At 50.3% G+C, this 27,320-nt stretch overlaps 10 protein-coding genes across 10 annotated transcripts; 3 read left to right on the plus strand and 7 right to left on the minus strand.

Moving 5' to 3' along the window:
• Window positions 1–149: 149 nt before the first annotated feature.
• On the minus strand, window positions 150–1,928 carry F5J12DRAFT_62434 (heterokaryon incompatibility protein-domain-containing protein). Its single transcript, XM_051740174.1, has 3 exons — window positions 1,820–1,928; window positions 687–1,766; window positions 150–637 (listed from the first exon to the last, which is right to left on the minus strand). Exons 2-3 carry the CDS (start codon window positions 1,764–1,766, stop codon window positions 347–349), a joined length of 1,371 nt encoding a protein of 456 aa, XP_051594250.1. The 5' UTR covers window positions 1,820–1,928; the 3' UTR covers window positions 150–346.
• A 2,635-nt stretch (window positions 1,929–4,563) lies between these two features.
• F5J12DRAFT_729272 (uncharacterized protein) lies at window positions 4,564–5,301 on the plus strand (the record flags this gene model as incomplete). Its single annotated transcript, XM_051741943.1, has 4 exons — window positions 4,564–4,775; window positions 4,821–4,906; window positions 4,954–5,023; window positions 5,109–5,301. 4 exons carry the CDS (start codon window positions 4,564–4,566, stop codon window positions 5,299–5,301), a joined length of 561 nt encoding a protein of 186 aa, XP_051594251.1.
• A 247-nt stretch (window positions 5,302–5,548) lies between these two features.
• Window positions 5,549–6,823, minus strand: F5J12DRAFT_62511 (uncharacterized protein). The gene is made up of 9 exons (XM_051740176.1): window positions 6,686–6,823; window positions 6,573–6,632; window positions 6,478–6,513; window positions 6,311–6,422; window positions 6,205–6,261; window positions 6,128–6,157; window positions 6,007–6,074; window positions 5,729–5,947; window positions 5,549–5,622 (listed from the first exon to the last, which is right to left on the minus strand). The coding sequence occupies exons 2-8, from the start codon at window positions 6,599–6,601 to the stop codon at window positions 5,788–5,790; spliced, it is 492 nt and encodes a 163-aa protein (XP_051594252.1). The 5' UTR covers window positions 6,602–6,632; window positions 6,686–6,823; the 3' UTR covers window positions 5,549–5,622; window positions 5,729–5,787.
• Window positions 6,824–7,247: 424 nt separating this feature from the next.
• Window positions 7,248–10,206, minus strand: F5J12DRAFT_62459 (heterokaryon incompatibility protein-domain-containing protein). The gene is made up of 6 exons (XM_051740175.1): window positions 10,054–10,206; window positions 8,207–10,000; window positions 8,036–8,152; window positions 7,604–7,985; window positions 7,335–7,554; window positions 7,248–7,285 (listed from the first exon to the last, which is right to left on the minus strand). The coding sequence occupies exons 2-5, from the start codon at window positions 9,998–10,000 to the stop codon at window positions 7,418–7,420; spliced, it is 2,430 nt and encodes an 809-aa protein (XP_051594253.1). The 5' UTR covers window positions 10,054–10,206; the 3' UTR covers window positions 7,248–7,285; window positions 7,335–7,417.
• A 2,670-nt stretch (window positions 10,207–12,876) lies between these two features.
• On the plus strand, window positions 12,877–13,528 carry F5J12DRAFT_749215 (uncharacterized protein; the record flags this gene model as incomplete). Its single annotated transcript, XM_051742100.1, has 5 exons — window positions 12,877–13,013; window positions 13,059–13,144; window positions 13,192–13,254; window positions 13,314–13,422; window positions 13,488–13,528. The coding sequence occupies 4 exons, from the start codon at window positions 12,880–12,882 to the stop codon at window positions 13,391–13,393; spliced, it is 363 nt and encodes a 120-aa protein (XP_051594254.1). The 3' UTR covers window positions 13,394–13,422; window positions 13,488–13,528.
• A 398-nt stretch (window positions 13,529–13,926) lies between these two features.
• F5J12DRAFT_62617 (uncharacterized protein) lies at window positions 13,927–15,003 on the minus strand. The gene is made up of 7 exons (XM_051740177.1): window positions 14,922–15,003; window positions 14,812–14,868; window positions 14,713–14,748; window positions 14,546–14,657; window positions 14,440–14,495; window positions 14,239–14,391; window positions 13,927–14,179 (listed from the first exon to the last, which is right to left on the minus strand). Exons 2-7 carry the CDS (start codon window positions 14,835–14,837, stop codon window positions 14,098–14,100), a joined length of 465 nt encoding a protein of 154 aa, XP_051594255.1. The 5' UTR covers window positions 14,838–14,868; window positions 14,922–15,003; the 3' UTR covers window positions 13,927–14,097.
• A 492-nt stretch (window positions 15,004–15,495) lies between these two features.
• On the minus strand, window positions 15,496–18,410 carry F5J12DRAFT_62632 (heterokaryon incompatibility protein-domain-containing protein; the record flags this gene model as incomplete). Its single annotated transcript, XM_051740178.1, has 5 exons — window positions 15,496–15,791; window positions 15,841–16,222; window positions 16,273–16,389; window positions 16,444–18,237; window positions 18,291–18,410. Coding segments are annotated over 5 exons (2,550 nt in total), but the record flags the coding sequence as incomplete, so codon positions are not given.
• A 2,703-nt stretch (window positions 18,411–21,113) lies between these two features.
• Window positions 21,114–21,765, plus strand: F5J12DRAFT_749220 (uncharacterized protein; the record flags this gene model as incomplete). The annotated part of the gene is made up of 5 exons (XM_051742101.1): window positions 21,114–21,250; window positions 21,296–21,381; window positions 21,429–21,491; window positions 21,551–21,659; window positions 21,725–21,765. 4 exons carry the CDS (start codon window positions 21,117–21,119, stop codon window positions 21,628–21,630), a joined length of 363 nt encoding a protein of 120 aa, XP_051594257.1. The 3' UTR covers window positions 21,631–21,659; window positions 21,725–21,765.
• A 449-nt stretch (window positions 21,766–22,214) lies between these two features.
• F5J12DRAFT_63297 (uncharacterized protein) lies at window positions 22,215–23,783 on the minus strand. Its single transcript, XM_051740186.1, has 7 exons — window positions 23,598–23,783; window positions 23,458–23,542; window positions 23,160–23,404; window positions 23,051–23,106; window positions 22,953–22,988; window positions 22,680–22,897; window positions 22,215–22,632 (listed from the first exon to the last, which is right to left on the minus strand). Exons 1-7 carry the CDS (start codon window positions 23,625–23,627, stop codon window positions 22,478–22,480), a joined length of 825 nt encoding a protein of 274 aa, XP_051594258.1. The 5' UTR covers window positions 23,628–23,783; the 3' UTR covers window positions 22,215–22,477.
• Window positions 23,784–25,046: 1,263 nt separating this feature from the next.
• F5J12DRAFT_63146 (heterokaryon incompatibility protein-domain-containing protein) lies at window positions 25,047–26,668 on the minus strand. Its single transcript, XM_051740184.1, has 3 exons — window positions 26,528–26,668; window positions 25,395–26,474; window positions 25,047–25,278 (listed from the first exon to the last, which is right to left on the minus strand). The coding sequence occupies exons 2-3, from the start codon at window positions 26,472–26,474 to the stop codon at window positions 25,189–25,191; spliced, it is 1,170 nt and encodes a 389-aa protein (XP_051594259.1). The 5' UTR covers window positions 26,528–26,668; the 3' UTR covers window positions 25,047–25,188.
• Window positions 26,669–27,320: the final 652 nt, after the last annotated feature.

Raw genomic sequence — 27,320 nt, forward strand, 5'->3', positions numbered from 1 at the left:
TCACAACAACCAGGACATTGCTCGACATCAACCATGATCCTGAAATTGTCCATCTCCCACCTACCCCAGACTATCCTGGCAGCCCAGATTGATCGGGGAAGGTGGACATGTTTAATGAAGTGGTCATTGCGACGGCGTTCATCGTTGTGTTCTTGTTTGGGCATGCTGCGAGCATGTTCTGCACGTGCACCCCACATTCGCCGATATGCCCCAGAGGCAAATTTTGACCATGGCGTCCAGTCCTGAGTTGGGGAGCATCCATCATAGACAACGTGCACCCATCCTTGGCCGAGGTAGTATCCGAGGCCGACTGCAAAGCGAGACCTGGCGTCGTCATTGGCATACACTATAACGATGAGATCATCTGTAAGAGATGAGAGTGTAACGGTGTCGCCTGTAAACTCGCGCGGGTAGGTACCGCAGCGAGCGAATCCGTGGTATGAGGCATACTCGTCGTCGAGTGCAAACTCTCGGTGTGTCTCATTGGCGTCTTGATGATAAGTAAGATAGAGTGTCTTGAATTCTGGATATGTGGTAAGGCGGGCCAAAGGACGAGCAGTTGCAAAAGTCCTCTCAAAGTTGGATCCAGAGGATACCAAATCAATGGTGAAAGGGAAATAGCCGCATGGCAATATAGCTGTGAGATGAGACGGAGAGTCGCGAGAGGGGATGACGGGCAGACACACTTGGATACCTGAACTGGTGACAGAGATTGTGCGAAGTTGGTGGCTGATCGCGCGGGCACGCCACCTCAACCATGCAATTCTGCACCAATGTATCGGGTTGGTTCTGGAATTATGCTGGGGGTGCCAGGGGCCGTCGAGTGCGTTCCGTTCAATGAGTGTCATTAGGTTGTCAATAAACTTGTCGGGTTTCACTATTTTGATGAAGCTACTATCCCGAAAGTCGCTCGGATCCTCAGCCAGGACACTGCCTGTCCGCGGTCCACTTGGATTCCATGCGAATATGCTATGATCGCTGGATACGCGGATGATTTTCAGTTGTAGCCTCTGGAATGCCTTTTTGCCCTCGCCGTACAACATGGGCATGTTAACCCGGAACAATCCCATCAGTGAGTATGCCCGATCTTCTACGCGCGTCGTCTTGCGGCCGGCAGCCCACGACATGATTTGTGCGACGCTGAGTCGCTTCGCACCCAGACCATTCCTCAAAACTTCCCAAGGAATGCCCGTTACCGACTCCAACGTAGATGCAAGGTGTCGTTTGTTGCCAATGGGCGCCCAGTCCTTGTTGAAGAATTCGACCTGCTTCGGCGCGATGAGTTCTTGCAGTGTCCAGCCCCGCATGAACCACTCCGGCCAACCGTCGGACTCGCTGAACTTGTCGCGGTCTCGCTCGGTAGGGAAGGCCGACTCATCGACGTCGTGGAGGTACGCATAGCACACCTGTGCATTTTGGTACCATCGATACATTGAATTAATAGCCTCCAATAATTCTGAACTGCTCCGTTTGTCGATGCAACAGGTATCGATCCATAACAACTCGTAGCCGTCCTTCGAGGCCTGCTCGCAGCTCTTGATGATCTTTTGGTAGCCGTTGCGTTGCCTGACTGCGTCCCTCTTCCGCTCCTCCATCTTCATCAGCCCAGTCATCTCTTCGTAACCGACCTCGTCGCCCCAGCGATGTGACAGTATGGCATAGCGAGTGCCTTTATGGTCAAGCTCCTTCAGGATTTCACATTCGGGGTCGGCCTGCTGGATGTGCGTTTCCCGGTCGAGAGCAGCTTTCACGTCTAGTAACCTCATCTTCCTCACGAGTCAATGCAATGTTCAACTCATCAAATAGTAGTCACACATACTCTCGGTGGCCGGGCCCACAGGGTATTCTTTCACGTGGCGAGCTTCAAGAGTAGGATCACGGGTGAATGGAGGACTGGTGCTGATTGCTGGTCAGGTTTGACAATGGTGTACAGCACTAGATGTAAACGCCAGCTCTGATGCCTTTCAACGGCAATCTATCCTAAACCCGGCGGGCGCTCGGCGTCGACGTTCACACAGCTTATCGAAAGCATGAGGCAATGAGAGTGACAGGTTGTCCGTTCCACCTATTCCCTCTAGTTGCAATGGTCTCTCCACTGACCTAACCGTGTGCCGGCCGCCGTCATGGGCAGGAGAACTACATAAACAACTATTATGGTCTGCTTGTCTGACTCTTGTGGTACCCTTTTCAATCCTTTGGCTGATGACGCACAGGTTGTGACAGTAGTACCCTGATTGAACCCAGCCGTTTCACGTTAGTACACTTCGTAGGAATCCCATCTATGTATGTAGATAAGCTTCCCTCGCGATGGGATGCATTTATGCGATGCAGGACAGTAACCGAACATGCCAAAGATCGTCGATCATCAGTCGAGAGTTGTGAATACATCAAAGACGAAACATGACAAGAATCTTACCCAGGCACAAATTGTCCTTGCTGGGAGATTCCTCTGTGCGACGGTTCGTATGACTTGGGAATGGCATCGTGCACTCTGGACAATAGAGTCCACAGATCTGCGAAAGGGAGCAGGCTCCATACACACGGCAGGGCAACTACCCTGGTTCGATAGTGGTGGGTCGACAACGGCTTTCCAGAGAGGCTGTATCAATATCGGGAGCAGTGACTGCTGAAGGGCGGATGGAGGTAATGTAGGGTCCAGCTCGATAATCTACTCTTCGCTCCCAAATATCGCCCATGACAAGGGTGGGTTGGGTATTTGTAACAAAAAGTCTGTCGGTCTTCAACGACGGATGGTGTTGTCGCGGAGACAGCGCGTTGAACGATACAGTTCACAGTCCCAGAAGGCCGATGGCAGAATGGCGGGTAGGAGAGACGGCGTCTAGAATACGTGTCGGAGGGTGGGTGGCGGGAATGCTGACGAGAAATTGAGTTTCGGATGCATAACGGTGTTGAATGTTCTTGCCTAGCAACAGCTGTATGAATGTTCGTCGGGTCATACGTATAACTACCTTGGGTCCTGACATATGAGTCGCAGTGCACCCGATCGATCTCAATTACTTCTCCCCTCAAGAGAGGCGTCCTTTACAAGCTTTGCACGTCCCATTTGTAGGAATTATGGTGACAAGGTTATATGGCTTCGGCAGGATAGTCCGGGCCTGTGAGCATCACGAAAGACAGTTTCATGTAGTCAAGGAAGCGCTCGTCATTCAAACGATCAGGGATGGACTTGGGCATGCTCGGGTGTCAGTCAGTACCCGTTCTTCGCTTCGTCTGATTTCGTGCGCGACGCATCGTAGACGGGCCTGTGACAGGGATATCAGGACGCCATCTATGGTTGCTGGGCGAGTGTCCGTCCAGCAGTCGGGCTGTCTGCAATCGTTCCAAATGTTAGAAGGGTACAAGAATAAGACACAGACAACTGCCCTCTATGACGATCTAACTCTCCATAGGGCGATTAAGACCCGGTAAAAAGCCGTACTATAAAGCGTTCTTTTCCATCATGAGTGAACAGTGTCGCGTCTGTGTCTGCACGACGACAACGAAATCATCAATGCCTACCATTTCCATTCGACTTGTGTTCTGCTCCGCTTAACAAGTTCCGAATGGATACGTGCCAGAACGTGCCTGCAAGCCTTTGGAAGAGAGTGCCAAAGGTGAGCTTGACGTACTGGTTTGCCCGCACCATAGTATGCAAAAGTGAAGTGCATGACAAACCAGTGAACAAAATTGAAAACGGGCGGGAAAGACGTACAAGGAGCCCGCGAGGTGCTAACAATGTCACATCGGGGAGAGAGATGATGCATCAGTGTATGCATCGGGAGATGTTAGAGGCCACAAATTGCGGTTGTCCACGAAAGCACACGGGATTTGCATCGCTGGTATGAAAAACACCGTAAGTATCTTGGACAATGGGCGTGAAATGCACCCACTATCCACACCGAGAGCTTCGTGAGGTTATGTAGTGCCGCCGTAATGCAGGGATGAATATGAATCTTGAATTCTGAACAAGTACTGCGCCTTGAGCACAATTCCTATGGAGTATTCGACCAGTAATCCGTCTTCAAGATTCCCGACTTCACTCGCTGTGAGCTACTCTGGAACACTGTCGACAAGGGCTCAGTAGTCTCTTCACATTTGCCAGGAGACGGACCACAACAACCAGTCTGGATACAGAAATCATCCATCGAGAACCACCGAGTACGAAGCTGAAGTTGCAGATTTCATCGACTGGCTACTCTCTGGGAAGCGTATCGTGTAATGCAGTGACCAGACCGTCCTGTTTGAAGACGAGACTCTTGGCCCAGCTTCTCTCATCTATTGCACCGCCAACCCTGTTGTTGTTGTTGTACATATTCTCCGTCCACCCGTCTGCCTCGCTTGTGGAAGGCTTCGCCTGTTCACGCATCGCCTGTGTCGTACCTCCCCGTTTCGTGTTCGCGACCCCCTCGTTTCCCTCCGCTTCGACGTTCTGGCAGCAGGTATCGTCAATTGGATCACTGTGGAACATATTCACAAAGACAATCGATACTTAACCAATGAAGACAGAATGATGGGTATTGCTTCTAGACGTTCGTTCGCCCATGACTTAGGGGTTGCTGCTAAATGGTTGAAGACGCAGTTCCAGTATGCATATATTGGGATCGAACACATATCCTTGTACTTTGCTTTTTTCTCCTAATCATGGGTTCGTCGATGTTTCGTAAGGGGGAACTACGTGAGAGAGGTGTCCATATTACTCTCATGATCCAGGCCGATATAGTTGCGTTTCATGCTCCCCCCGAAACTCCTCAACTGGGTTTCTTGCAACCGTTGGTGTTGGTCTTGTAGGCGGCGTGCACTTGCATATCTTCTCGCCGAAGTGACACAGCTTGTCGCCAACATTTCAATCCTGAACTCACAGTTGGGTCCGCTACCGTCTGCTGTAGCGATCATCTAGCGCAGTACCGTGCCCTTCTAACCCTCCATATGAATTTGACCACTCACGTTTCCCAGGTGGAAAGCCCTTCCATGAACAAGGATTCCCCGCAGCTCAAGTCTCCGAACGTACAGGACCAAGTAAGGTGTTAAATATGCAGCAGTACTTCGTCTGGGCTAACTGACTCTGTTGCGGTAAGTGACACGCATAACCATTCCGGCGATATGGGTAGACGCGTCATGGCAGGGGACCTCGGCGACAGACTGGCATACGACTTGAATCAGGTCCGCTCGATCTGTAAGGTCCAGGTACGTCTCTTTCCGTTCCGCGCTAGTAGGTCGATTGAATGTGATATGTTACTCCATGCTGCTAGTTCCGATCTCCCTGAGGGTGTGAATATACAGGATCTAGAGGGGCTTGATTGACTATATATATCGAGCACCGTGGAGTTGTGTCCGCTTTCCTGGAAACACGTCCTGGACAGCGCTCGTGAAACAGTGCTTATACTTATGTGCTTATGCTTATTACACTTACCTGATCGAACAGGTTCACCCGCATGGTTCGTAGTGAAGGATCGAAGGTCTGAAGCATGCGTGTTTATTCCGTCTAGGTGTCCGAGGTGCGCCAGTGATCTTGTACATACGGGGGGTAATAGCTTCTTACACGCAGAGAGTCACGTCAGGACCAGACTGATACACAAATAACCCTGCTTCAGCCAAGGTGCTTTCAATCACCCCTTGGACTTTCTAGGATTGTTTCATGTACAAGAGCATACATCACGCACATACATTGATGTACCATTACAATCACTCGTCAACGAGTTGAATTTGTCCGATCGAAAACTAAACTGACATATTTACCATCGTCACCCCCACCCCTTCGGGGTGACGGTTACACGACATCCAAGTTTGCTAAACCACTGATGCGGAGGGGGGTTGATTGCTTGTACTCGGAACAGAACCCGGGTCGTCCACAGCGGGGGTACCCCTAGACCACTTGGCTTGCTCTGCTGCCCGAGCGGCAAGCCATAACTTATGTTTCGACGTGCCTGCTCCTGCATCAAGCATGATCCTAGAGCAATATGAATTCTTGGATTCATAACGGTGTGATATGCCAATGATGTTGCCTACCGCCGCAAGTGAGCTTCATCATCACCTGGATTTATTAAATCCATAGCCAGGACAATTTCGACTAAACCCTGCTGGCGGCGGTTACGATGACGTTCGGGGATGTGATGAGACCGACCTCCACGTTTCCTTCTCTCCGTATGTAATCAACAATCTAGACCATGTCAAAAAACATCTGTGGAGACAATGAGGCTGACTCGCCTTTGGTAACTGTTGGTCCACTTCTGCACATATCCCGCACCAACACAGCCACAAGATCTAAGACTATCCTAAGCATCGAAACGTGACAAGTGGATCTTTCCCTTGCCTTGCCTGTGATGTCCTCCTCCAGCGCTCGTCGTTCATCCTCATCCACTGTGGCATCGAGTTTCACTTGGAGAGCCTCTACCTCTTCAATCGCGGAAGGAAGGTGGAGTTGCCTACATATTGCGTTTGAGATGCGAACTGCGAAATGTCAGTAGATATGGTACTGACCTGTCATATTCAATGCGGCTCGCTTGATGCGCCTGTCTGGAGCCAGGAAGAAATAAATAGAAGAAAAAGGAAACGATTTGAGGCAATAAGATTACTCACGACAATGCATGTCCAAACCATGCATTTCTGAAGACACGATGTATGTGTTGGAGTAGCTTTATGTGGTTAGAATCAGCCCCAATTCTTTTTTGCCAATAGAAACACCTACATCAACACTCAGAGTCTGCGATATGGACTTCAACTCGCGCTCCACTTTTTGCTTTTCATTAGCATACCGACGTGGTGCGCCCCTCTCTGCACAAAGAGTGCGGCATCGCTTGGATAACACAGGCAACACGACTTCAAGGTGTGGGTCCTGCGTAGCATTGGGTTGCCAGCTGCCCTTAAATAGGTTACACGTCATCATCCAGTCGGCGCACGACAATTTTGGTGCGCGTGCTAGTAACCCATCCTCTGAGGCCGCAATGTAAGTCTACAGACAAACATGCTTAGTGTGGCAAACAGACCTTCCGCACTGCCTGCAGAAACCTCGCTGAGTGAATCACTTTCCATCATCGAGGGAAGCCTTTCAAAGAACAATATTTTGCCGACCTGGATTCAATGATGAGTGTGAGCTGGACGAAGCAATGAAAGTATCGGTACAGACGTAATTACTCAGATGGTGGAGACAAAACATGTCTGAGAAGAACTTGATCGCTCCGTCTTTCCGTCGCCTGTTCTGATGCCATCCGAAGTGTATGTTTGAGGTTCGCACAGTTTTCCAATGCACCACAGACTGGAGACGGACTTCGATTCCCGCAGGTTGATGCTGCAGATAACATCAGTACAGACGAACCAAGTGCGAAAATGGAAGGCACCATATTCATGAGGTCGTAAAAGTGCTCACTACATCCCGAAACGAAGCCTCGTCAGTACCACCTCACATACTGATTCCATTGGTTTACCGGATACTTTTAAATTGTTCCCTTCTCTGTACACAAGGCATTTCTCTTTGCCAAACTTGTGGACTTACGACGATATATAGTGGAGTCAAAATCCCAGGTTCGGTGGAATGGCTATCACTGTCGAGTGTCGAGTCTGGAGATGTCAAAAGGAGAACAGGACACACATATCGCGGAAAACTCACTGTCACCCGAGTCCCTTGCCTCCCCGCCATTATCAATTTCGTACAAACCTGAACATTGTATGACCGATGTCACTAAATGCTTTCCTGCAAGACGGATGGCCAGGTCTTTCAGCAGTAGCTCAAAATGTTCATTCGTAGGAAGCCCTAGGCCCTTTGGCTGACGCAGAGCTAGGTGTTTGCCCTCAGTACTAGTGTGGCGCGCCACGACAAGCTCAGTGCGATTCTCCGCGCGACGTATTGGCCATTCGAAGCCGGATACACGTCGGACCACGGGACGATAAACGGATTCTGTGGGATCAATGTTGCCAAGGGTCCGCATATCCTCAAATATATTGCCAGTGCATTTGAAGTTGCTATCGGAATTGTCACCATAATCACCCAGCTGGTTATATCAGTGTCGACGCAGGCATGAGTATGCATAGCATGACTCACCGTAATCCGTGGACCGGAACACTTGGCAAACTGGGCCCGCCAGCCATTCAGCGTCAACTGATATGGATAGCGATTGGTATCCATGAACCCCGGCGTATCAAGGCCACAGTGTTCGTTCTATGTTACCACAAATGATTAGGTCTGCGTGCACGCAGGAGGAAAAGTACCAACAAATGTCGTTGCCCATCGATGTGGCCCATCACAACAACCAGGACATTGCTCGACATCAACCATGATCCTGAAATTGTCCATCTCCCACCTACCCCAGACTACCCTGGCAGCCCAGATTGATCGGGGAAGGTGGACATGTTTAATGAAGTGGTCATTGCGACGGCGTTCATCGTTGTGTTCTTGTTTGGGCATGCTCCGAGCATGTTCTGCACGTGCACCCCACATTCGCCGATATGCCCCAGAGGCAAATTTTGACCATGGCGTCCAGTCCTGAGTTGGGGAGCATCCATCATAGACAACGTGCACCCATCCTTGGCCGAGGTAGTATCCGAGGCCGACTGCAAAGCGAGACCTGGCGTCGTCATTGGCATACACTATAACGATGAGATCATCTGTAAGAGATGAGAGTGTGACGGTGTCGCCTGTAAACTCGCGCGGGTAGGTACCGCAGCGAGCGAATCCGTGGTATGAGGCATACTCGTCGTCGAGTGCAAACTCTCGGTGTGTCTCATTGGCGTCTTGATGATAAGTAAGATAGAGTGTCTTGAATTCTGGATATGTGGTAAGGCGGGCCAAAGGACGAGGAGTTGCAAAAGTCCTCTCAAAATTGGATCCAGAGGATACCAAATCAATGGTGAAAGGGAAATAGCCGCATGGCAATATAGCTCTGAGATGAGACGGAGAGTCGCGAGAGGGGAAGACGGGCAGACACACTTGGATACCTGAACTGGTGACAGAGATTGTGCGAAGTTGGTGGCTGATCGCGCAGGCACGCCACCTCAACCATGCAATTCTGCACCAATGTATCGGGTTGGTTCTGGAATTATGCTGGAGGTGCCAGGGGCCGTCGAGTGCGTTCTGTTCAATGCGTGTCATTAGGTTGTCAATAAATTTGTCGGGTTTCACTATTTCGATGAATCTACTATCCCGAAAGTCGCTCGGATCCTCAGCCAGGACACTGCCTGTCCGCGGTTTACTTGGATTCCATGCGAATATGCTATGATCGCTGGATACGCGGATGATTTCCAGTTGTAGCCTCTGGAATGCCTTTTTGCCCTCGCCGTACAACATGGGCATGTTAACCCGGAACAATCCCATCAGTGAATATGCCCGATCTTCTACGCGCGTCGTCTTGCGGCCGGCGGCCCACGACATGATCTGTGCGACGCTGAGTCGCTTCGCACTCAGACCATCCCTCAAAACTTCCGAAGGAACGCCCGTTACCCGCTCCAACGTAGATGCAAGGTGTCGTTTGTTGCCAATGGGCGCCCAGTCCTTGTTGAAGAATTCGACCTGCTTCGGCGCGATGAGTTCTTGCAGTGTCCAGCCCCGCATGAACCACTCCGGCCAACCGCCGGACTCGCTGAACTTGTCGCGGTCTCGCTCGGTAGGGAAGGCCGACTCATCGACGTCGTGGAGGTACGCATAGCACACCTGTGCATTTTGGTACCATCGATACATTGAATTAATAGCCTCCGATAATTCTGAACTGCTCCGTTTGTCGATGCAACAGGTATCGATCCATAACAACTCGTAGCCGTCCTTCGAGGCCTGCTCGCAGCTCTTGATGATCTTTTGGTAGCCGTTGCGTTGCCTGACTGCGTCCCTCTTCCGCTCCTCCATCTTCATCAGCCCAGTCATCTCTTCGTAACCGACCTCGTCGCCCCAGCGATGTGACAGTATGGCATAGCGAGTGCCTTTGTCGTCAAGCTCCTTCAGGATTTCACATTCGGGGTCGGCCTGCTGGATGTGCGTTTCCCGGTCGAGAACAGCTTTCACGTCTAGTAACCTCATCTTCTTCACGAGTCAATGCAATGTTCAACTTATCAAATAGTAATCACACATACTCTTGGTGGCCGGGCCCACAGGGTATTCTTTGACGTGACGAGCTTCAAGTGTAGGATCACGGGTGAATGGAGGACTGATGCTGATTGCTGGTCAGGTTTTACAATGGTGTACAGCACTAGGTGTGAACGCCAGCTCTGAGGCCTTTCAACGGCAATCTATCCTAAACCCGGCGGGCGCTCGATGTCGACGTTCACACAGCTTATCGAAAGCACGAGACAATGAGAGTGACAGGATGTCCGTTCCACCTATTCCCTCTAGTTGCAATGGTCTCTCCACTGGCCTAATTGTGTGCCGGCCCGCCGGCATGGGCAGAAGAACCACATAAACAACTATTAAGGTCTGCTTGTCTGACTCTTGTGGTACCCTTTTCAATCCTTTGGCTGATGACACACACGTTGTGGCAGTAGTACCTCGATTGAACCCAGCCGCTTCACGTTAGTACACTTCGTAGGAATCCCATCTATGTATGTAGGTAAGCTTCCCTCGCGATGGGATGCATTTATGCGATGCAGGACAGTAACCGAACATGCCAAAGATCGTCGATCATCAGTCGAGAGTTGTGAATACATCAAAGACGAAACATGACAAGAATCTTACCCAGGCACAAATTGTCCTTGCTGGGAGATTCCTCTGTGCGACGGTTCGTATGACTTGGGAATGGCATCGTGCACTCTGGACAATAGAGTCCACAGATCTGCGAAAGGGAGCAGGCTGCATACACACGGCAGGGCAACTACCTTGGTTCGATAGCGGTGGGTCGACAACGGCTTTCCAGAGAGGCTGTATCAATATCGGGAGCAGTGACTGCTGAAAGGCGGATGGAGGTAATGTAGGGTCTAGCTCGATAATCTACTCTTCGCTCCCAAATATCGCCCATGACAAGGGTGGGTTGGGTATTTGTAACAAAAAGTCTGTCGGTCTTCAACGACGGATGGTGTTGTCGCGGAGACAGCGCGTTGAACGATACAGTTCACAGTCCCAGAAGGCCGATGGCAGAATGGCGGGTAGGAGAGACGGCGTCTAGAATACGTGTCGGAGGGTGGGTGGCGGGAATGCTGACGAGAAATTGAGTTTCGGATGCATAACGGTGTTGAATGTTCTTGCCTAGCAACAGCTGTATGAATGTTCGTCGGGTCATACGTATAACTACCTTGGGTCCTGACATATGAGTCGCAGTGCACCCGATCGATCTCAATTACTTCTCCCCTCAAGAGAGGCGTCCTTTACAAGCTTTGCGCGTCCCATTTGTAGGAATTATGGTGACAAGGTTATATGGCTTCGGCAGGATAGTCCGGGCCTGTGAGCATCACGAAAGACAGTTTCATGTAGTCAAGGAAGCGTTCGTCATTCAAACCATCAGGGATGGACTTGGGCATGCTCGGGTGTCAGTCAGTACCCGTTCTTCGCTTCGTCGGATTTCGTGCGCGACGCATCGTAGACGGGCCTGTGACAGGGATATCAGGACGCCATCTATGGTTGCTGGGCGAGTGTCCGTCCAGCAGTCGGGCTGTCTGCAATCGTTCCAAATGTTAGAAGGGTACAAGAATAAGACACAGACAACTGCCCTCTACGATGATCTAACTCTCCGTAGGGCGATTAAGACCCATTAGAAAGCCGTACCATAGGGCGTTCATTTCCAACATGAGTGAGCAGTGTCGCGTATGTGTCTGCACCACGACAATGTAATCATCAATGTCTACCATTTCCATTCGAGTTGTATTCTGCTCCGCTTAGCAAGTTCCGAATGGATACGTGCTAGAACGTGCCTGCGAGCCTGTGGAAGAGAGTGCCAAACGTGAGCTTGACGTATTGGTTTGCCTGCACCATAGTGTGTAAAAGTGAAGTGCATGACAAACCAGTGAACAAAATTGAAAACGGGCGGGAAAGGCGCACAAGGAGTCCGCGAGGTGCTAACAATGTCACATCGGGGAGAGAGATGATGCATCTGTGTATGCATCGGGAGATGTCAGAGGCCACAAATTGCGGTTGTCCACGCAGCGCACACGGGAGTTGCATCGCTGGTATGAAAAACACCGTAAATATCTTGGAGAATGGCCGTGAAATGCACCCACTGTGTACACCAAGAGCTTCGTGAGGTTATGTAGTACCGCCGTAATGCAGGGATGAATATGAATCTTGAATTCTGAACAAGTACTGTGTCCTGAGCACAATGTCTATGGAATATTCGACCAGTGGTCAGTCTTTTGAAGATCTCCGACTTCACTGGCTGTGAGCTACTCTCGAACACTGTCGACAAGGGTTCAGTAGTCTCTTTACATTTGCCAGGAGACGGACCACAACAACCAGTCTGGATACAGAAATCATCCATCGAGAACCACCGAGTACGAAGCTGAAGTTGCAGATTTCATCGACTGGCTACTCTCTGGGAAGCGTATCGTGTAATGCAGTGACCAGACCGTCCTGTTTGAAGACGAGACTCTTGGCCCAGCTTCTCTCATCTATTGCACCGCCAACCCTGTTGTTGTTGTTGTACATATTCTCCGTCCACCCGTCTGCCTCGCTTGTGGAAGGCTTCGCCTGTTCACGCATCGCCTGTGTCGTACCTCCCCGTTTCGTGTTCGCGACCCCCTCGTTTCCCTCCGCTTCGACGTTCTGGCAGCAGGTATCGTCAATTGGATCACTGTGGAACATATTCACAAAGACAATCGATACTTAACCAATGAAGACAGAATGATGGGTATTGCTTCTAGACGTTCGTTCGCCCATGACTTAGGGGTTGCTGCTGAATGGTTGAAGACGCAGTTCCAGTATGCATATATTGGGATCGAACACATATCCTTGTACTTTGCTTTTTTCTCCTAATCATGGGTTCGTCGATGTTTCGTAAGGGGGAACTACGTGAGAGAGGTGTCCATATTACTCTCATGATCCAGGCCGATATAGTTGCGTTTCATGCTCCCCCCGAAACTCCTCAACTGGGTTTCTTGCAACCGTTGGTGTTGGTCTTGTAGGCGGCGTGCACTTGCATATCTTCTCGCCGAAGTGACACAGCTTGTCGCCAACATTTCAATCCTGAACTCACAGTTGGGTCCGCTACCGTCTGCTGTAGCGATCATCTAGCGCGGTACCGTGCCCTTCTAACCCTCCATATGAATTTGACCACTCACGTTTCCCAGGTGGAAAGCCCTTCCGTGAACAAGGATTCCCCGCAGCTCAAGTCTCCGAACGTACAGGACCAAGTAAGGTGTTAAATATGCAGCAGTACTTCGTCTGGGCTAACTGACTCTGTTGCGGTAAGTGACACGCATAACCATTCCGGCGATATGGGTAGACGCGTCATGGCAGGGGACCTCGGCGACAGACTGGCATACGACTTGAATCAGGTCCGCTCGATCTGTAAGGTCCAGGTACGTCTCTTTCCGTTCCGCGCTAGTAGGTCGATTGAATGTGATATGTTACTCCATGCTGCTAGTTCCGATCTCCCTGAAGGTGTGAATATACAGGATCTAGAGGGGCTTGATTGACTATATATATCGAGCACCGTGGAGTTGTGTCCGCTTTCCTGGAAACACGTCCTGGACAGCGCTCGTGGAACAGTGCTTATACTTATGTGTTTATGCTTATTACACTTACCTGATCGAACAGGTTCACCCGCATGGTTCGTAGTGAAGGATCGAAGGTCTGAAACGTGCGTGTTCATTCCGTCTAGGTGTCCGAGGTGCGCCAGTGATCTTGTACATACGGGGGGTAATAGCTTCTTACACGCAGAGAGTCACTTCAGGACCGGCTGATACACAAATAACCCTGCTTCAGAAGGTGCTTTCAATCACCCCTTGGACTTTCTAGGATTGTTTCATGTACAAGAGCATACATCACGCACATACATTGATGTACCATTACAATCACTCGTCAACGAGTTGAATTTGTCCGATCGAAAACTAAACTGACATATTTACCATCGTCACCCCCACCCCTTCGGGGTGACGGTTACACGACATCCAAGTTTGCTAAACCACTGATGCGGAGGGGGGTTGATTGCTTGTACTCGGAACAGAACCCGGGTCGTCCACAGCGGGGGTACCCTAGACCACTTGGCTTGCTCTGCTGCCCGAGCGGCAAGCCATAACTTGTTTCGACGTGCCTGCTCCTGCATCAAGCATGATCCTAGAGCAATATGAATTCTTGGATTCATAACGGTGTGATATGCCAATGATGTTGCCTACCGCCGCAAGTGAGCTTCATCATCACCTGGATTTATTAAATCCATAGCCAGGACAATTTCGACTAAAACCCTGCTGGCGGCGGTTACGATAGACGTTCGGGGATGTGATGAGAACCGACCTCCACGTTTCCTTCTCTCCGTATGTATCAACAATCTAGTACCATGTCAAAAAAACATCTGGGAGACAATGAGGCTGACTCGCCTTTGTAACTGTTGGTCCCACTTCTGCACATATCCCGCACCAACAAGCCACAAGATCTAAGAACTATCCTAAGCATCGAAACGTGACAAGTGGATCTTTCCCTTGCCTTGCCTGTGATGTCCTCCTCCAGCGCTCGTCGTTCATCCTCATCCACTGTGGCATCGAGTTTCACTTGGAGAGCCTCTACCTCTTCAATCGCGGAAGGAAGGTGGAGTTGCCTACATATTGCGTTTGAGATGCGAACTGCGAAATGTCAGTAGATATGGTACTGACCTGTCATATTCAATGCGGCTCGCTTGATGCGCCTGTCTGGAGCCAGGAAGAAATAAATAGAAGAAAAAGGAAACGATTTGAGGCAATAAGATTACTCACGACAATGCATGTCCAAAACCATGCATTTCTGAAGACACGATGTATGTGTTGGAGTAGCTTTATGTGGTTAGAATCAGCCCCAATTCTTTTTTGCCAATAGAAACACCTACATCAACACTCAGAGTCTGCGATATGGACTTCAACTCGCGCTCCACTTTTTGCTTTTCATTAGCATACCGACGTGGTGCGCCCCTCTCTAGCACAAAGAGTGCGGCATCGCTTGGATAACACAGGCAACACGACTTCAAGGTGTGGGTCCTGCGTAGCATTGGGTTGCCAGCTGCCCTTAAATAGGTTACACGTCATCATCCAGTCGGCGCACGACAATTTGGTGCGCGTGCTAGTAACCCATCCTCTGAGGCCGCAATGTAAGTCTACAGACAAACATGCTTAGTGTGGCAAACAGACCTTCCGCACTGCCTGCAGAAACCTCGCTGAGTGAATCACTTTCCATCATCGAGGGAAGCCTTTCAAAGAACAATATTTTGCCGACCTGGATTCAATGATGAGTGTGAGCTGGACGAAGCAATGAAAGTATCGGTACAGACGTAATTACTCAGATGGTGGAGACAAAACATGTCTGAGAAGAACTTGATCGCTCCGTCTTTCCGTCGCCTGTTTCTGATGCCATCCGAAGTGTATGTTTGAGGTTCGCACAGTTTTCCAATGCACCACAGACTGGAGACGGACTTCGATTCCCGCAGGTTGATGCTGCAGATAACATCAGTACAGACGAACCAAGTGCGAAAATGGAAGGCACCATATTCATGAGGTCGTAAAAGTGCTCACTACATCCCGAAACGAAGCCTCGTCAGTACCACCTCACATACTGATTCCATTGGTTTACCGGATACTTTTAAATTGTTCCCTTCTCTGTACACAAGGCATTTCTCTTTGCCAAACTTGTGGACTTACGACGATATATAGTGGAGTCAAAATCCCAGGTTCGGTGGAATGGCTATCACTGTCGAGTGTCGAGTCTGGAGATGTCAAAAGGAGAACAGGACACACATATCGCGGAAAACTCACTGTCACCCGAGTCCCTTGCCTCCCCGCCATTATCAATTTCGTACAAACCTGAACATTGTATGACCGATGTCACTAAATGCTTTCCTGCAAGACGGATGGCCAGGTCTTTCAGCAGTAGCTCAAAATGTTCATTCGTAGGAAGCCCTAGGCCCTTTGGCTGACGCAGAGCTAGGTGTTTGCCCTCAGTACTAGTGTGGCGCGCCACGACAAGCTCAGTGCGATTCTCCGCGCGACGTATTGGCCATTCGAAGCCGGATACACGTCGGACCACGGGACGATAAACGGATTCTGTGGGATCAATGTTGCCAAGGGTCCGCATATCCTCAAATATATTGCCAGTGCATTTGAAGTTGCTATCGGAATTGTCACCATAATCACCCAGCTGGTTATATCAGTGTCGACGCAGGCATGAGTATGCATAGCATGACTCACCGTAATCCGTGGACCGGAACACTTGGCAAACTGGGCCCGCCAGCCATTCAGCGTCAACTGATATGGATAGCGATTGGTATCCATGAACCCCGGCGTATCAAGGCCACAGTGTTCGTTCTATGTTACCACAAATGATTAGGTCTGCGTGCACGCAGGAGGAAAAGTACCAACAAATGTCGTTGCCCATCGATGTGGCCCATCACAACAACCAGGACATTGCTCGACATCAACCATGATCCTGAAATTGTCCATCTCCCACCTACCCCAGACTACCCTGGCAGCCCAGATTGATCGGGGAAGGTGGACATGTTTAATGAAGTGGTCATTGCGACGGCGTTCATCGTTGTGTTCTTGTTTGGGCATGCTCCGAGCATGTTCTGCACGTGCACCCCACATTCGCCGATATGCCCCAGAGGCAAATTTTGACCATGGCGTCCAGTCCTGAGTTGGGGAGCATCCATCATAGACAACGTGCACCCATCCTTGGCCGAGGTAGTATCCGAGGCCGACTGCAAAGCGAGACCTGGCGTCGTCATTGGCATACACTATAACGATGAGATCATCTGTAAGAGATGAGAGTGTGACGGTGTCGCCTGTAAACTCGCGCGGGTAGGTACCGCAGCGAGCGAATCCGTGGTATGAGGCATACTCGTCGTCGAGTGCAAACTCTCGGTGTGTCTCATTGGCGTCTTGATGATAAGTAAGATAGAGTGTCTTGAATTCTGGATATGTGGTAAGGCGGGCCAAAGGACGAGGAGTTGCAAAAGTCCTCTCAAAATTGGATCCAGAGGATACCAAATCAATGGTGAAAGGGAAATAGCCGCATGGCAATATAGCTCTGAGATGAGACGGAGAGTCGCGAGAGGGGAAGACGGGCAGACACACTTGGATACCTGAACTGGTGACAGAGATTGTGCGAAGTTGGTGGCTGATCGCGCAGGCACGCCACCTCAACCATGCAATTCTGCACCAATGTATCGGGTTGGTTCTGGAATTATGCTGGAGGTGCCAGGGGCCGTCGAGTGCGTTCTGTTCAATGCGTGTCATTAGGTTGTCAATAAATTTGTCGGGTTTCACTATTTCGATGAATCTACTATCCCGAAAGTCGCTCGGATCCTCAGCCAGGACACTGCCTGTCCGCGGTTTACTTGGATTCCATGCGAATATGCTATGATCGCTGGATACGCGGATGATTTCCAGTTGTAGCCTCTGGAATGCCTTTTTGCCCTCGCCGTACAACATGGGCATGTTAACCCGGAACAATCCCATCAGTGAATATGCCCGATCTTCTACGCGCGTCGTCTTGCGGCCGGCGGCCCACGACATGATCTGTGCGACGCTGAGTCGCTTCGCACTCAGACCATCCCTCAAAACTTCCGAAGGAACGCCCGTTACCCGCTCCAACGTAGATGCAAGGTGTCGTTTGTTGCCAATGGGCGCCCAGTCCTTGTTGAAGAATTCGACCTGCTTCGGCGCGATGAGTTCTTGCAGTGTCCAGCCCCGCATGAACCACTCCGGCCAACCGCCGGACTCGCTGAACTTGTCGCGGTCTCGCTCGGTAGGGAAGGCCGACTCATCGACGTCGTGGAGGTACGCATAGCACACCTGTGCATTTTGGTACCATCGATACATTGAATTAATAGCCTCCGATAATTCTGAACTGCTCCGTTTGTCGATGCAACAGGTATCGATCCATAACAACTCGTAGCCGTCCTTCGAGGCCTGCTCGCAGCTCTTGATGATCTTTTGGTAGCCGTTGCGTTGCCTGACTGCGTCCCTCTTCCGCTCCTCCATCTTCATCAGCCCAGTCATCTCTTCGTAACCGACCTCGTCGCCCCAGCGATGTGACAGTATGGCATAGCGAGTGCCTTTGTCGTCAAGCTCCTTCAGGATTTCACATTCGGGGTCGGCCTGCTGGATGTGCGTTTCCCGGTCGAGAACAGCTTTCACGTCTAGTAACCTCATCTTCTTCACGAGTCAATGCAATGTTCAACTTATCAAATAGTAATCACACATACTCTTGGTGGCCGGGCCCACAGGGTATTCTTTGACGTGACGAGCTTCAAGTGTAGGATCACGGGTGAATGGAGGACTGATGCTGATTGCTGGTCAGGTTTTACAATGGTGTACAGCACTAGGTGTGAACGCCAGCTCTGAGGCCTTTCAACGGCAATCTATCCTAAACCCGGCGGGCGCTCGATGTCGACGTTCACACAGCTTATCGAAAGCACGAGACAATGAGAGTGACAGGATGTCCGTTCCACCTATTCCCTCTAGTTGCAATGGTCTCTCCACTGGCCTAATTGTGTGCCGGCCCGCCGGCATGGGCAGAAGAACCACATAAACAACTATTAAGGTCTGCTTGTCTGACTCTTGTGGTACCCTTTTCAATCCTTTGGCTGATGACACACACGTTGTGGCAGTAGTACCTCGATTGAACCCAGCCGCTTCACGTTAGTACACTTCGTAGGAATCCCATCTATGTATGTAGGTAAGCTTCCCTCGCGATGGGATGCATTTATGCGATGCAGGACAGTAACCGAACATGCCAAAGATCGTCGATCATCAGTCGAGAGTTGTGAATACATCAAAGACGAAACATGACAAGAATCTTACCCAGGCACAAATTGTCCTTGCTGGGAGATTCCTCTGTGCGACGGTTCGTATGACTTGGGAATGGCATCGTGCACTCTGGACAATAGAGTCCACAGATCTGCGAAAGGGAGCAGGCTGCATACACACGGCAGGGCAACTACCTTGGTTCGATAGCGGTGGGTCGACAACGGCTTTCCAGAGAGGCTGTATCAATATCGGGAGCAGTGACTGCTGAAAGGCGGATGGAGGTAATGTAGGGTCTAGCTCGATAATCTACTCTTCGCTCCCAAATATCGCCCATGACAAGGGTGGGTTGGGTATTTGTAACAAAAAGTCTGTCGGTCTTCAACGACGGATGGTGTTGTCGCGGAGACAGCGCGTTGAACGATACAGTTCACAGTCCCAGAAGGCCGATGGCAGAATGGCGGGTAGGAGAGACGGCGTCTAGAATACGTGTCGGAGGGTGGGTGGCGGGAATGCTGACGAGAAATTGAGTTTCGGATGCATAACGGTGTTGAATGTTCTTGCCTAGCAACAGCTGTATGAATGTTCGTCGGGTCATACGTATAACTACCTTGGGTCCTGACATATGAGTCGCAGTGCACCCGATCGATCTCAATTACTTCTCCCCTCAAGAGAGGCGTCCTTTACAAGCTTTGCGCGTCCCATTTGTAGGAATTATGGTGACAAGGTTATATGGCTTCGGCAGGATAGTCCGGGCCTGTGAGCATCACGAAAGACAGTTTCATGTAGTCAAGGAAGCGTTCGTCATTCAAACCATCAGGGATGGACTTGGGCATGCTCGGGTGTCAGTCAGTACCCGTTCTTCGCTTCGTCGGATTTCGTGCGCGACGCATCGTAGACGGGCCTGTGACAGGGATATCAGGACGCCATCTATGGTTGCTGGGCGAGTGTCCGTCCAGCAGTCGGGCTGTCTGCAATCGTTCCAAATGTTAGAAGGGTACAAGAATAAGACACAGACAACTGCCCTCTACGATGATCTAACTCTCCGTAGGGCGATTAAGACCCATTAGAAAGCCGTACCATAGGGCGTTCATTTCCAACATGAGTGAGCAGTGTCGCGTATGTGTCTGCACCACGACAATGTAATCATCAATGTCTACCATTTCCATTCGAGTTGTATTCTGCTCCGCTTAGCAAGTTCCGAATGGATACGTGCTAGAACGTGCCTGCGAGCCTGTGGAAGAGAGTGCCAAACGTGAGCTTGACGTATTGGTTTGCCTGCACCATAGTGTGTAAAAGTGAAGTGCATGACAAACCAGTGAACAAAATTGAAAACGGGCGGGAAAGGCGCACAAGGAGTCCGCGAGGTGCTAACAATGTCACATCGGGGAGAGAGATGATGCATCTGTGTATGCATCGGGAGATGTCAGAGGCCACAAATTGCGGTTGTCCACGCAGCGCACACGGGAGTTGCATCGCTGGTATGAAAAACACCGTAAATATCTTGGAGAATGGCCGTGAAATGCACCCACTGTGTACACCAAGAGCTTCGTGAGGTTATGTAGTACCGCCGTAATGCAGGGATGAATATGAATCTTGAATTCTGAACAAGTACTGTGTCCTGAGCACAATGTCTATGGAATATTCGACCAGTGGTCAGTCTTTTGAAGATCTCCGACTTCACTGGCTGTGAGCTACTCTCGAACACTGTCGACAAGGGTTCAGTAGTCTCTTTACATTTGCCAGGAGACGGACCACAACAACCAGTCTGGATACAGAAATCATCCATCGAGAACCACCGAGTACGAAGCTGAAGTTGCAGATTTCATCGACTGGCTACTCTCTGGGAAGCGTATCGTGTAATGCAGTGACCAGACCGTCCTGTTTGAAGACGAGACTCTTGGCCCAGCTTCTCTCATCTATTGCACCGCCAACCCTGTTGTTGTTGTTGTACATATTCTCCGTCCACCCGTCTGCCTCGCTTGTGGAAGGCTTCGCCTGTTCACGCATCGCCTGTGTCGTACCTCCCCGTTTCGTGTTCGCGACCCCCTCGTTTCCCTCCGCTTCGACGTTCTGGCAGCAGGTATCGTCAATTGGATCACTGTGGAACATATTCACAAAGACAATCGATACTTAACCAATGAAGACAGAATGATGGGTATTGCTTCTAGACGTTCGTTCGCCCATGACTTAGGGGTTGCTGCTGAATGGTTGAAGACGCAGTTCCAGTATGCATATATTGGGATCGAACACATATCCTTGTACTTTGCTTTTTTCTCCTAATCATGGGTTCGTCGATGTTTCGTAAGGGGGAACTACGTGAGAGAGGTGTCCATATTACTCTCATGATCCAGGCCGATATAGTTGCGTTTCATGCTCCCCCCGAAACTCCTCAACTGGGTTTCTTGCAACCGTTGGTGTTGGTCTTGTAGGCGGCGTGCACTTGCATATCTTCTCGCCGAAGTGACACAGCTTGTCGCCAACATTTCAATCCTGAACTCACAGTTGGGTCCGCTACCGTCTGCTGTAGCGATCATCTAGCGCGGTACCGTGCCCTTCTAACCCTCCATATGAATTTGACCACTCACGTTTCCCAGGTGGAAAGCCCTTCCGTGAACAAGGATTCCCCGCAGCTCAAGTCTCCGAACGTACAGGACCAAGTAAGGTGTTAAATATGCAGCAGTACTTCGTCTGGGCTAACTGACTCTGTTGCGGTAAGTGACACGCATAACCATTCCGGCGATATGGGTAGACGCGTCATGGCAGGGGACCTCGGCGACAGACTGGCATACGACTTGAATCAGGTCCGCTCGATCTGTAAGGTCCAGGTACGTCTCTTTCCGTTCCGCGCTAGTAGGTCGATTGAATGTGATATGTTACTCCATGCTGCTAGTTCCGATCTCCCTGAAGGTGTGAATATACAGGATCTAGAGGGGCTTGATTGACTATATATATCGAGCACCGTGGAGTTGTGTCCGCTTTCCTGGAAACACGTCCTGGACAGCGCTCGTGGAACAGTGCTTATACTTATGTGTTTATGCTTATTACACTTACCTGATCGAACAGGTTCACCCGCATGGTTCGTAGTGAAGGATCGAAGGTCTGAAACGTGCGTGTTCATTCCGTCTAGGTGTCCGAGGTGCGCCAGTGATCTTGTACATACGGGGGGTAATAGCTTCTTACACGCAGAGAGTCACTTCAGGACCGGACTGATATACAAATAACCCTGCTTCAGCGAAGGTGCTTTCAATCACCCCTTGGACTTTCTAGGATTGTTTCATGTACAAGAGCATACATCACGCACATACATTGATGTACCATTACAATCACTCGTCAACGAGTTGAATTTGTCCGATCGAAAACTAAACTGACATATTTACCATCGTCACCCCCACCCCTTCGGGGTGACGGTTACACGACATCCAAGTTTGCTAAACCACTGATGCGGAGGGGGGTTGATTGCTTGTACTCGGAACAGAACCCGGGTCGTCCACAGCGGGGGTATCCCTGGACCACTTGGCTTGCTCTGCTGCCCGAGCGGCAAGCCACAACTGATGTTTCAACGTGCCGGCTCCTGCGTCAAGCATGATCCTAGAGCAATATGAATTCTTGGATTCATGACGGTGTGATATGCCGATGGTGTCGCCTACCGCTGCGAGTGAGCTTGATCATCACCTGGGTCTGTTGAATGCATAGCGAAGAAAAATTCCCGTAAACCCTGTTGACGGCGGTTACGATGACGTTCGGATATGTGAAGGAGCTGACCTTCATATTTCCCTCTCTCCGAATGTAATCCACAACCTGAACTATGTCAAATGACAACTGTAGAGACAATGGGGTTGACTCGCCTTTGGTAACAGTTGGTCGACTTCCGCACATATCCCACACCAACACAGCCACAAGATCTAAGACTATCCTGAGCATCGAAACGTGACAAGTGGATCTTACCCTTGCCTTGCCTGTGACGTCCTCCTCCAGCGCTCGCTGCTCATCCTCATCCACCGTTGCATCGAGTTTCGCTTGGAGAGCCTGTACTTCTTTAATCATCGAAGGAATGTCGAGTTGCCTACATATCGTGTTCGAGACGTGAACTGCTGAATGCTAGTAGATATGGTGCTGACCTATCATATTCAATGCAGCTCGCTTGAGATGTCTCTCTGGAGCAGGAACCGATGAATAGAAGAAAAAGGAAACGATTTGAGGCAATAAGATTACTCACGACAATGCATGTCCAAACCATGCATTGCGGAAGACACGAAGTATGTGTTGGAGTAGCTTTATGTGGTTAGAATCACCCCCAATTCTTTTTTGCAAATGGAAACACCTACATCAGCACTCAGAGTCTGCGATATGGACTTCAACTCGCGCTCCACTTTTTGCATTTGATTAGCATACCGACGTGGTGCGTCACTCCTTGCAGAAAGAGTGTGGCACCGCTTGCATAACACAGGCAACACGACTTCAAGGTGTGGGTCCAGCGTAGTACTGGATTGCCAGCTGCCCTTAAATAGGTTACACGTCATCATCCAGTCGGCGCACGACAATTTTGGTGCGCGTGCTAGTAACCCATCCTCTGAGGCCGCAATGTAAGTCTACAGACAAACATGCTTAGTGTGGCAAACAGACCTTCCGCACTGCCTGCAGAAACCTCGCTGAGTGAATCACTTTCCATCATCGAGGGAAGCCTTTCAAAGAATAATATTTTGCCGACCTGGATTCAATGATGAGTGTGAGCTGGACGAAGCAATGAAAGTATCGGTACAGACGAAATTACTCAGATGGTGGAGACAAAACATGTCTGAGAAGAACTTGATCGCTCCGTCTTTCCGTCGCCTGTTCTGATGCCATCCGAAGTGTATGTTTGAGGTTCGCACAGTTTTCCAATGCACCACAGACTGGAGACGGACTTCGATTCCCGCAGGTTGATGCTGCAGATAACATCAGTACAGACGAACCAAGTGCGAAAATGGAAGGCACCATATTCATGAGGTCGTAAAAGTGCTCCCTACATCCCGAAACGAAGCCTCGTCAGTACCACCTCACATACTGATTTCATGGGTTTACCGGATACTTTTGAATTGTTCCCTTCTCTGTACACAAGGCATTTCTCTTTGCCAAACTTGTGGACTTACGACGATATATAGTGGAGTCAAAATCCCAGGTTCGGTGGAATGGCTATCACTGTTGAGTGTCGAGTCTGGTAATGTCAAAAGGAGAACAGGACACGCATATCGCGGAATACTCACTGTCACCCGAGTCCCTTACCTCCCCGCCATTATCAATTTCGTACAAACCTGAACATTGTATGACCGATGTCACTAAATGTTTTCCTGCAAGACGGATGGCCAGGTCTTTCAGCAGTAGCTCAAAATGTTCATTCGTAGGAAGCCCTAGGCCCTTTGGCTGACGCAGAACTAGGTGTTTGCCCTCAGTACTAGTATGATACGCCACAGCAAGCTCAGTGCGATTCTCCGCGCGACGTATTAGCCATTCGGAGCCGGATACACGTCGGACCACGGGACGATAAACGGATTCTGTGGGATCAATGTCGCCAAGGGTCCGCATATCCTCAAATATATTGCCAGTGCATTTGAAGTTGCCATCGGAATTGTCACCATAATCACCCAGCTGGGTATATCAGTGTCCACGGCAGGCATAGTATGCATAACATGACTCACCGTAATCCGTAGACCGGAACACTTGGCAAACTGAGCCCGCCAGCCATTCAGCCTCAACTCATATGGATAGCGATTGGTATCCATGAACCCCGGCATATCAAGGCCACAGTGTTCGTTCTATGTTACCACAAATGATTAGGTGTGCGTGCACGCGGGAGGAAAAGTACCAACGAATGTCGTTGCCCATCGATGTGGCCCATCACAACAACCAGGACATTGCTCGACATCAACCATGATCCTGAAATTGTCCATCTCCCACCTACCCCAGACTATCCTGGCAGCCCAGATTGATCGGGGAAGGTGGACATGTTTAATGAAGTGGTCATTGCGACGGCGTTCATCGTTGTGTTCTTGTTTGGGCATGCTCCGAGCATGTTCTGCACGTGCACCCCACATTCGCCGATATGCCCCAGAGGCAAAATTTGACCACGATATCCAGTCCTGAGTTGGGGAGCATCCATCATCGACAACGTGCACCCATCCTTGGCCGAGGTAGTATCCGAGGCCGACTGCAAAGCGAGACCTGGCGTCGTCATTGGCATACACTATAACGATGAGATCATCTGTAAGAGATGAGAGTGTAACGGTGTCGCCTGTAAACTCGCGCGGGTAGGTACCGCAGCGAGCGAATCCGTGGTATGAGGCATACTCGTCGTCGAGTGCAAACTCTCGGTGTGTCTCATTGGCGTCTTGATGATAAGTAAGATAGAGTGTCTTGAATTCTGGATATGTGGTAAGGCGGGCCAAAGGACGAGCAGTTGCAAAAGTCCTCTCAAAGTTGGATCCAGAGGATACCAAATCAATGGTGAAAGGGAAATAGCCCCATGGCAATATAGCTCTGAGATGAGACGGAGAGTCGCGAGAGGGGATGACGGGCAGACACACTTGGATACCTGAACTGGTGACAGAGATTGTGCGAAGTTGGTGGCTGATCGCACGGGCACGCCACCTCAACCATGTAATTCTGCACCAATGTATCGGGTTGGTTCTGGAATTATGCTGGGGGTGCCAGGGGCCGTAGAGTGCGTTCCGTTCAATGAGTGTCATTAGGTTGTCAATAAATTCTTCGCGTTTCACTATTTTGATGAAGCTACTATCCCGAAAGTCGCTCGGATCCTCAGCCAGGACACTGCCTGTCCGCGGTTCACTTGGATTCCATGCGAATATGCTATGATCGCTGGATACGCGGATGATTTCCAGTTGTAGCCTCTGGAATGCCTTTTTGCCCTCGCCGTACAACATGGGCATGTTAACCCTGAACAATCCCATCAGTGAGTATGCCCGATCTTCTACGCGCGTCGTCTTGCGGCCGGCGGCCCACGACATGATCTGTGCGACGCTGAGTCGCTTCGCACCCAGACCATCCCTCAAAACTTCCCAAGGAATGCCCGTTACACACTCCAACGTAGATGAAAGGTGTCGTTTGTTGCCAATGGGCGCCCAGTCCTTGTTGAAGAATTCGACCTGCTTCGGCGCGATGAGTTCTTGCAGTGTCCAACCCCGCATGAACCACTCTGGCCAACCGTCGGACTCGCTGAACTTGTCGCGGTCTTGCTCGGTAGGGAAGACCGACTCATCAACGTCGTGGAGGTACGCATAGCACACCTGTGCATTTTGGTACCATCGATACATCGAATTAATGGCCTCTGATAATTCTGAACTGCTCCGCTTGTCGATGCAACAGGTATCGATCCATAACAGGTCGTAGCCGTCCTTCGAGGCCCACTCGCAGCTCTTGATAATCTTTTGGTAGCCGTTGCGTTGCCTGACTACGTCCCTCTTCCGCTCTTCCATCTTCATCAGCCCAGTCATCTCTTTGTAACCGACCTCGTCGCCCCAGCGATGTGACAGTATAGCATAGCGAGTGCCTTTGTCGTCAAGCTCCTTCAGGATTTCACGTTCGGGGTCGGCCTGCTGGATGTGCGCTTCCCGGTCGAGAACAGCTTTCACGTCTAGTAACCTCATCTTCTTCACGAGTCAATGCAATGTTCAACTTATCAAATAGTAATCACACATACTCTCGGTGGCCGGGCCCACAGGGTATTCTTTCACGTGGCGAGCTTCAAGGGTAGGATCACGGGTGAATCGAGGACTGATGCTGATTGCTGACCAGGTTTTACAATGGTGTACAGCACTAGATGTGAACGCCAGCTGAGGCCTTTCAACGGCAACCTATCCTAAACCCGGCAGGCGCTCGACGTCGACGTTCACACAGCTTATCGAAAGCATGAGGCAATGAGAGTGACAGGGTGTCCGTTCCACCTATTCCCTCTAGTTGCAATGGTCTCTCCACTGACCTAAACCTAACCGTGTGCCAGCCCGCCGGCATGGGCAGGAGAACTACATAAACAACTATTATGGTCTGCTTGTCTGACTCTCGTGGTACCCTTTTCAATCCTTTGGCTGATGACGCACAGGCTGTGACAGTAGTACCCTGATTGAACCCAGCCGTTTCACGTTAGTACACTTCGTAGGAATCCCATCTATGTATGTAGATAAGCTTCCCTCGCGATGGGATGCATTTATGCGATGCAGGACAGTAACCGAACATGCCAAAGATCGTCGATCATCAGTCGAGAGTTGCGAATACATCAAAGACGAAACATGACAAGAATCTTACCCAGGCACAAATTGTCCTTGCTGGGAGATTCCTCTGTGCGACGGTTCGTATGACTTGGGAATGGCATCGTGCACTCTGGACAATAGAGTCCACAGATCTGCGAAAGGGAGCAGGCTCCATACACACGGCAGGGCAACTACCCTGGTTCGATAGTGGTGGGTCGACAACGGCTTTCCAGAGAGGCTGTATCA

This window comes from Pisolithus orientalis (genome assembly GCF_024613125.1).
Source record: "Pisolithus orientalis strain OTSU chromosome Unknown F5J12scaffold_117, whole genome shotgun sequence".
In the NCBI taxonomy this organism is placed as follows: Eukaryota; Fungi; Basidiomycota; class Agaricomycetes; order Boletales; family Pisolithaceae; genus Pisolithus; species Pisolithus orientalis.

Coding starts and splice junctions, on each gene's coding strand:
- F5J12DRAFT_63297 (XM_051740186.1), bottom strand. CDS start 23,627: ATGTTTTGTCTCCACCATCTGAGTAATTTC. Junction 22,989..23,050: donor TGGTTTGGACATGCATTGTC/GTGAGTAATCTT, acceptor TTCCTGCTCCAG/AGAGACATCTCAAGCGAGCT. Junction 22,633..22,679: donor TCGACCAACTGTTACCAAAG/GCGAGTCAACCC, acceptor GACATAGTTCAG/GTTGTGGATTACATTCGGAG.
- F5J12DRAFT_63146 (XM_051740184.1), bottom strand. CDS start 26,474: ATGAGGTTACTAGACGTGAAAGCTGTTCTCGACCGGGAAGCGCACATC. Junction 25,279..25,394: donor TCACCAGTTCAGGTATCCAA/GTGTGTCTGCCC, acceptor CAACTTTGAGAG/GACTTTTGCAACTGCTCGTC.
- F5J12DRAFT_62434 (XM_051740174.1), bottom strand. CDS start 1,766: ATGAGGTTACTAGACGTGAAAGCTGCTCTCGACCGGGAAACGCACATC. Junction 638..686: donor TCACCAGTTCAGGTATCCAA/GTGTGTCTGCCC, acceptor CTCATCTCACAG/CTATATTGCCATGCGGCTAT.
- F5J12DRAFT_62511 (XM_051740176.1), bottom strand. CDS start 6,601: ATGCATGGTTTGGACATGCATTGTCGTGA. Junction 6,423..6,477: donor AGCCGCATTGAATATGACAG/GTCAGTACCATA, acceptor CGCAATATGTAG/GCAACTCCACCTTCCTTCCG. Junction 5,948..6,006: donor GATGAAGCTCACTTGCGGCG/GTAGGCAACATC, acceptor ATATTGCTCTAG/GATCATGCTTGATGCAGGAG.
- F5J12DRAFT_62459 (XM_051740175.1), bottom strand. CDS start 10,000: ATGAGGTTACTAGACGTGAAAGCTGTTCTCGACCGGGAAACGCACATC. Junction 8,153..8,206: donor ATCGATGGGCAACGACATTT/GTTGGTACTTTT, acceptor GTGGTAACATAG/AACGAACACTGTGGCCTTGA. Junction 7,555..7,603: donor GGCAAGGGACTCGGGTGACA/GTGAGTTTTCCG, acceptor TGACATCTCCAG/ACTCGACACTCGACAGTGAT.
- F5J12DRAFT_62617 (XM_051740177.1), bottom strand. CDS start 14,837: ATGCATGGTTTTGGACATGCATTGTC. Junction 14,658..14,712: donor AGCCGCATTGAATATGACAG/GTCAGTACCATA, acceptor CGCAATATGTAG/GCAACTCCACCTTCCTTCCG. Junction 14,496..14,545: donor AGGAGGACATCACAGGCAAG/GCAAGGGAAAGA, acceptor GATAGTTCTTAG/ATCTTGTGGCTTGTTGGTGC.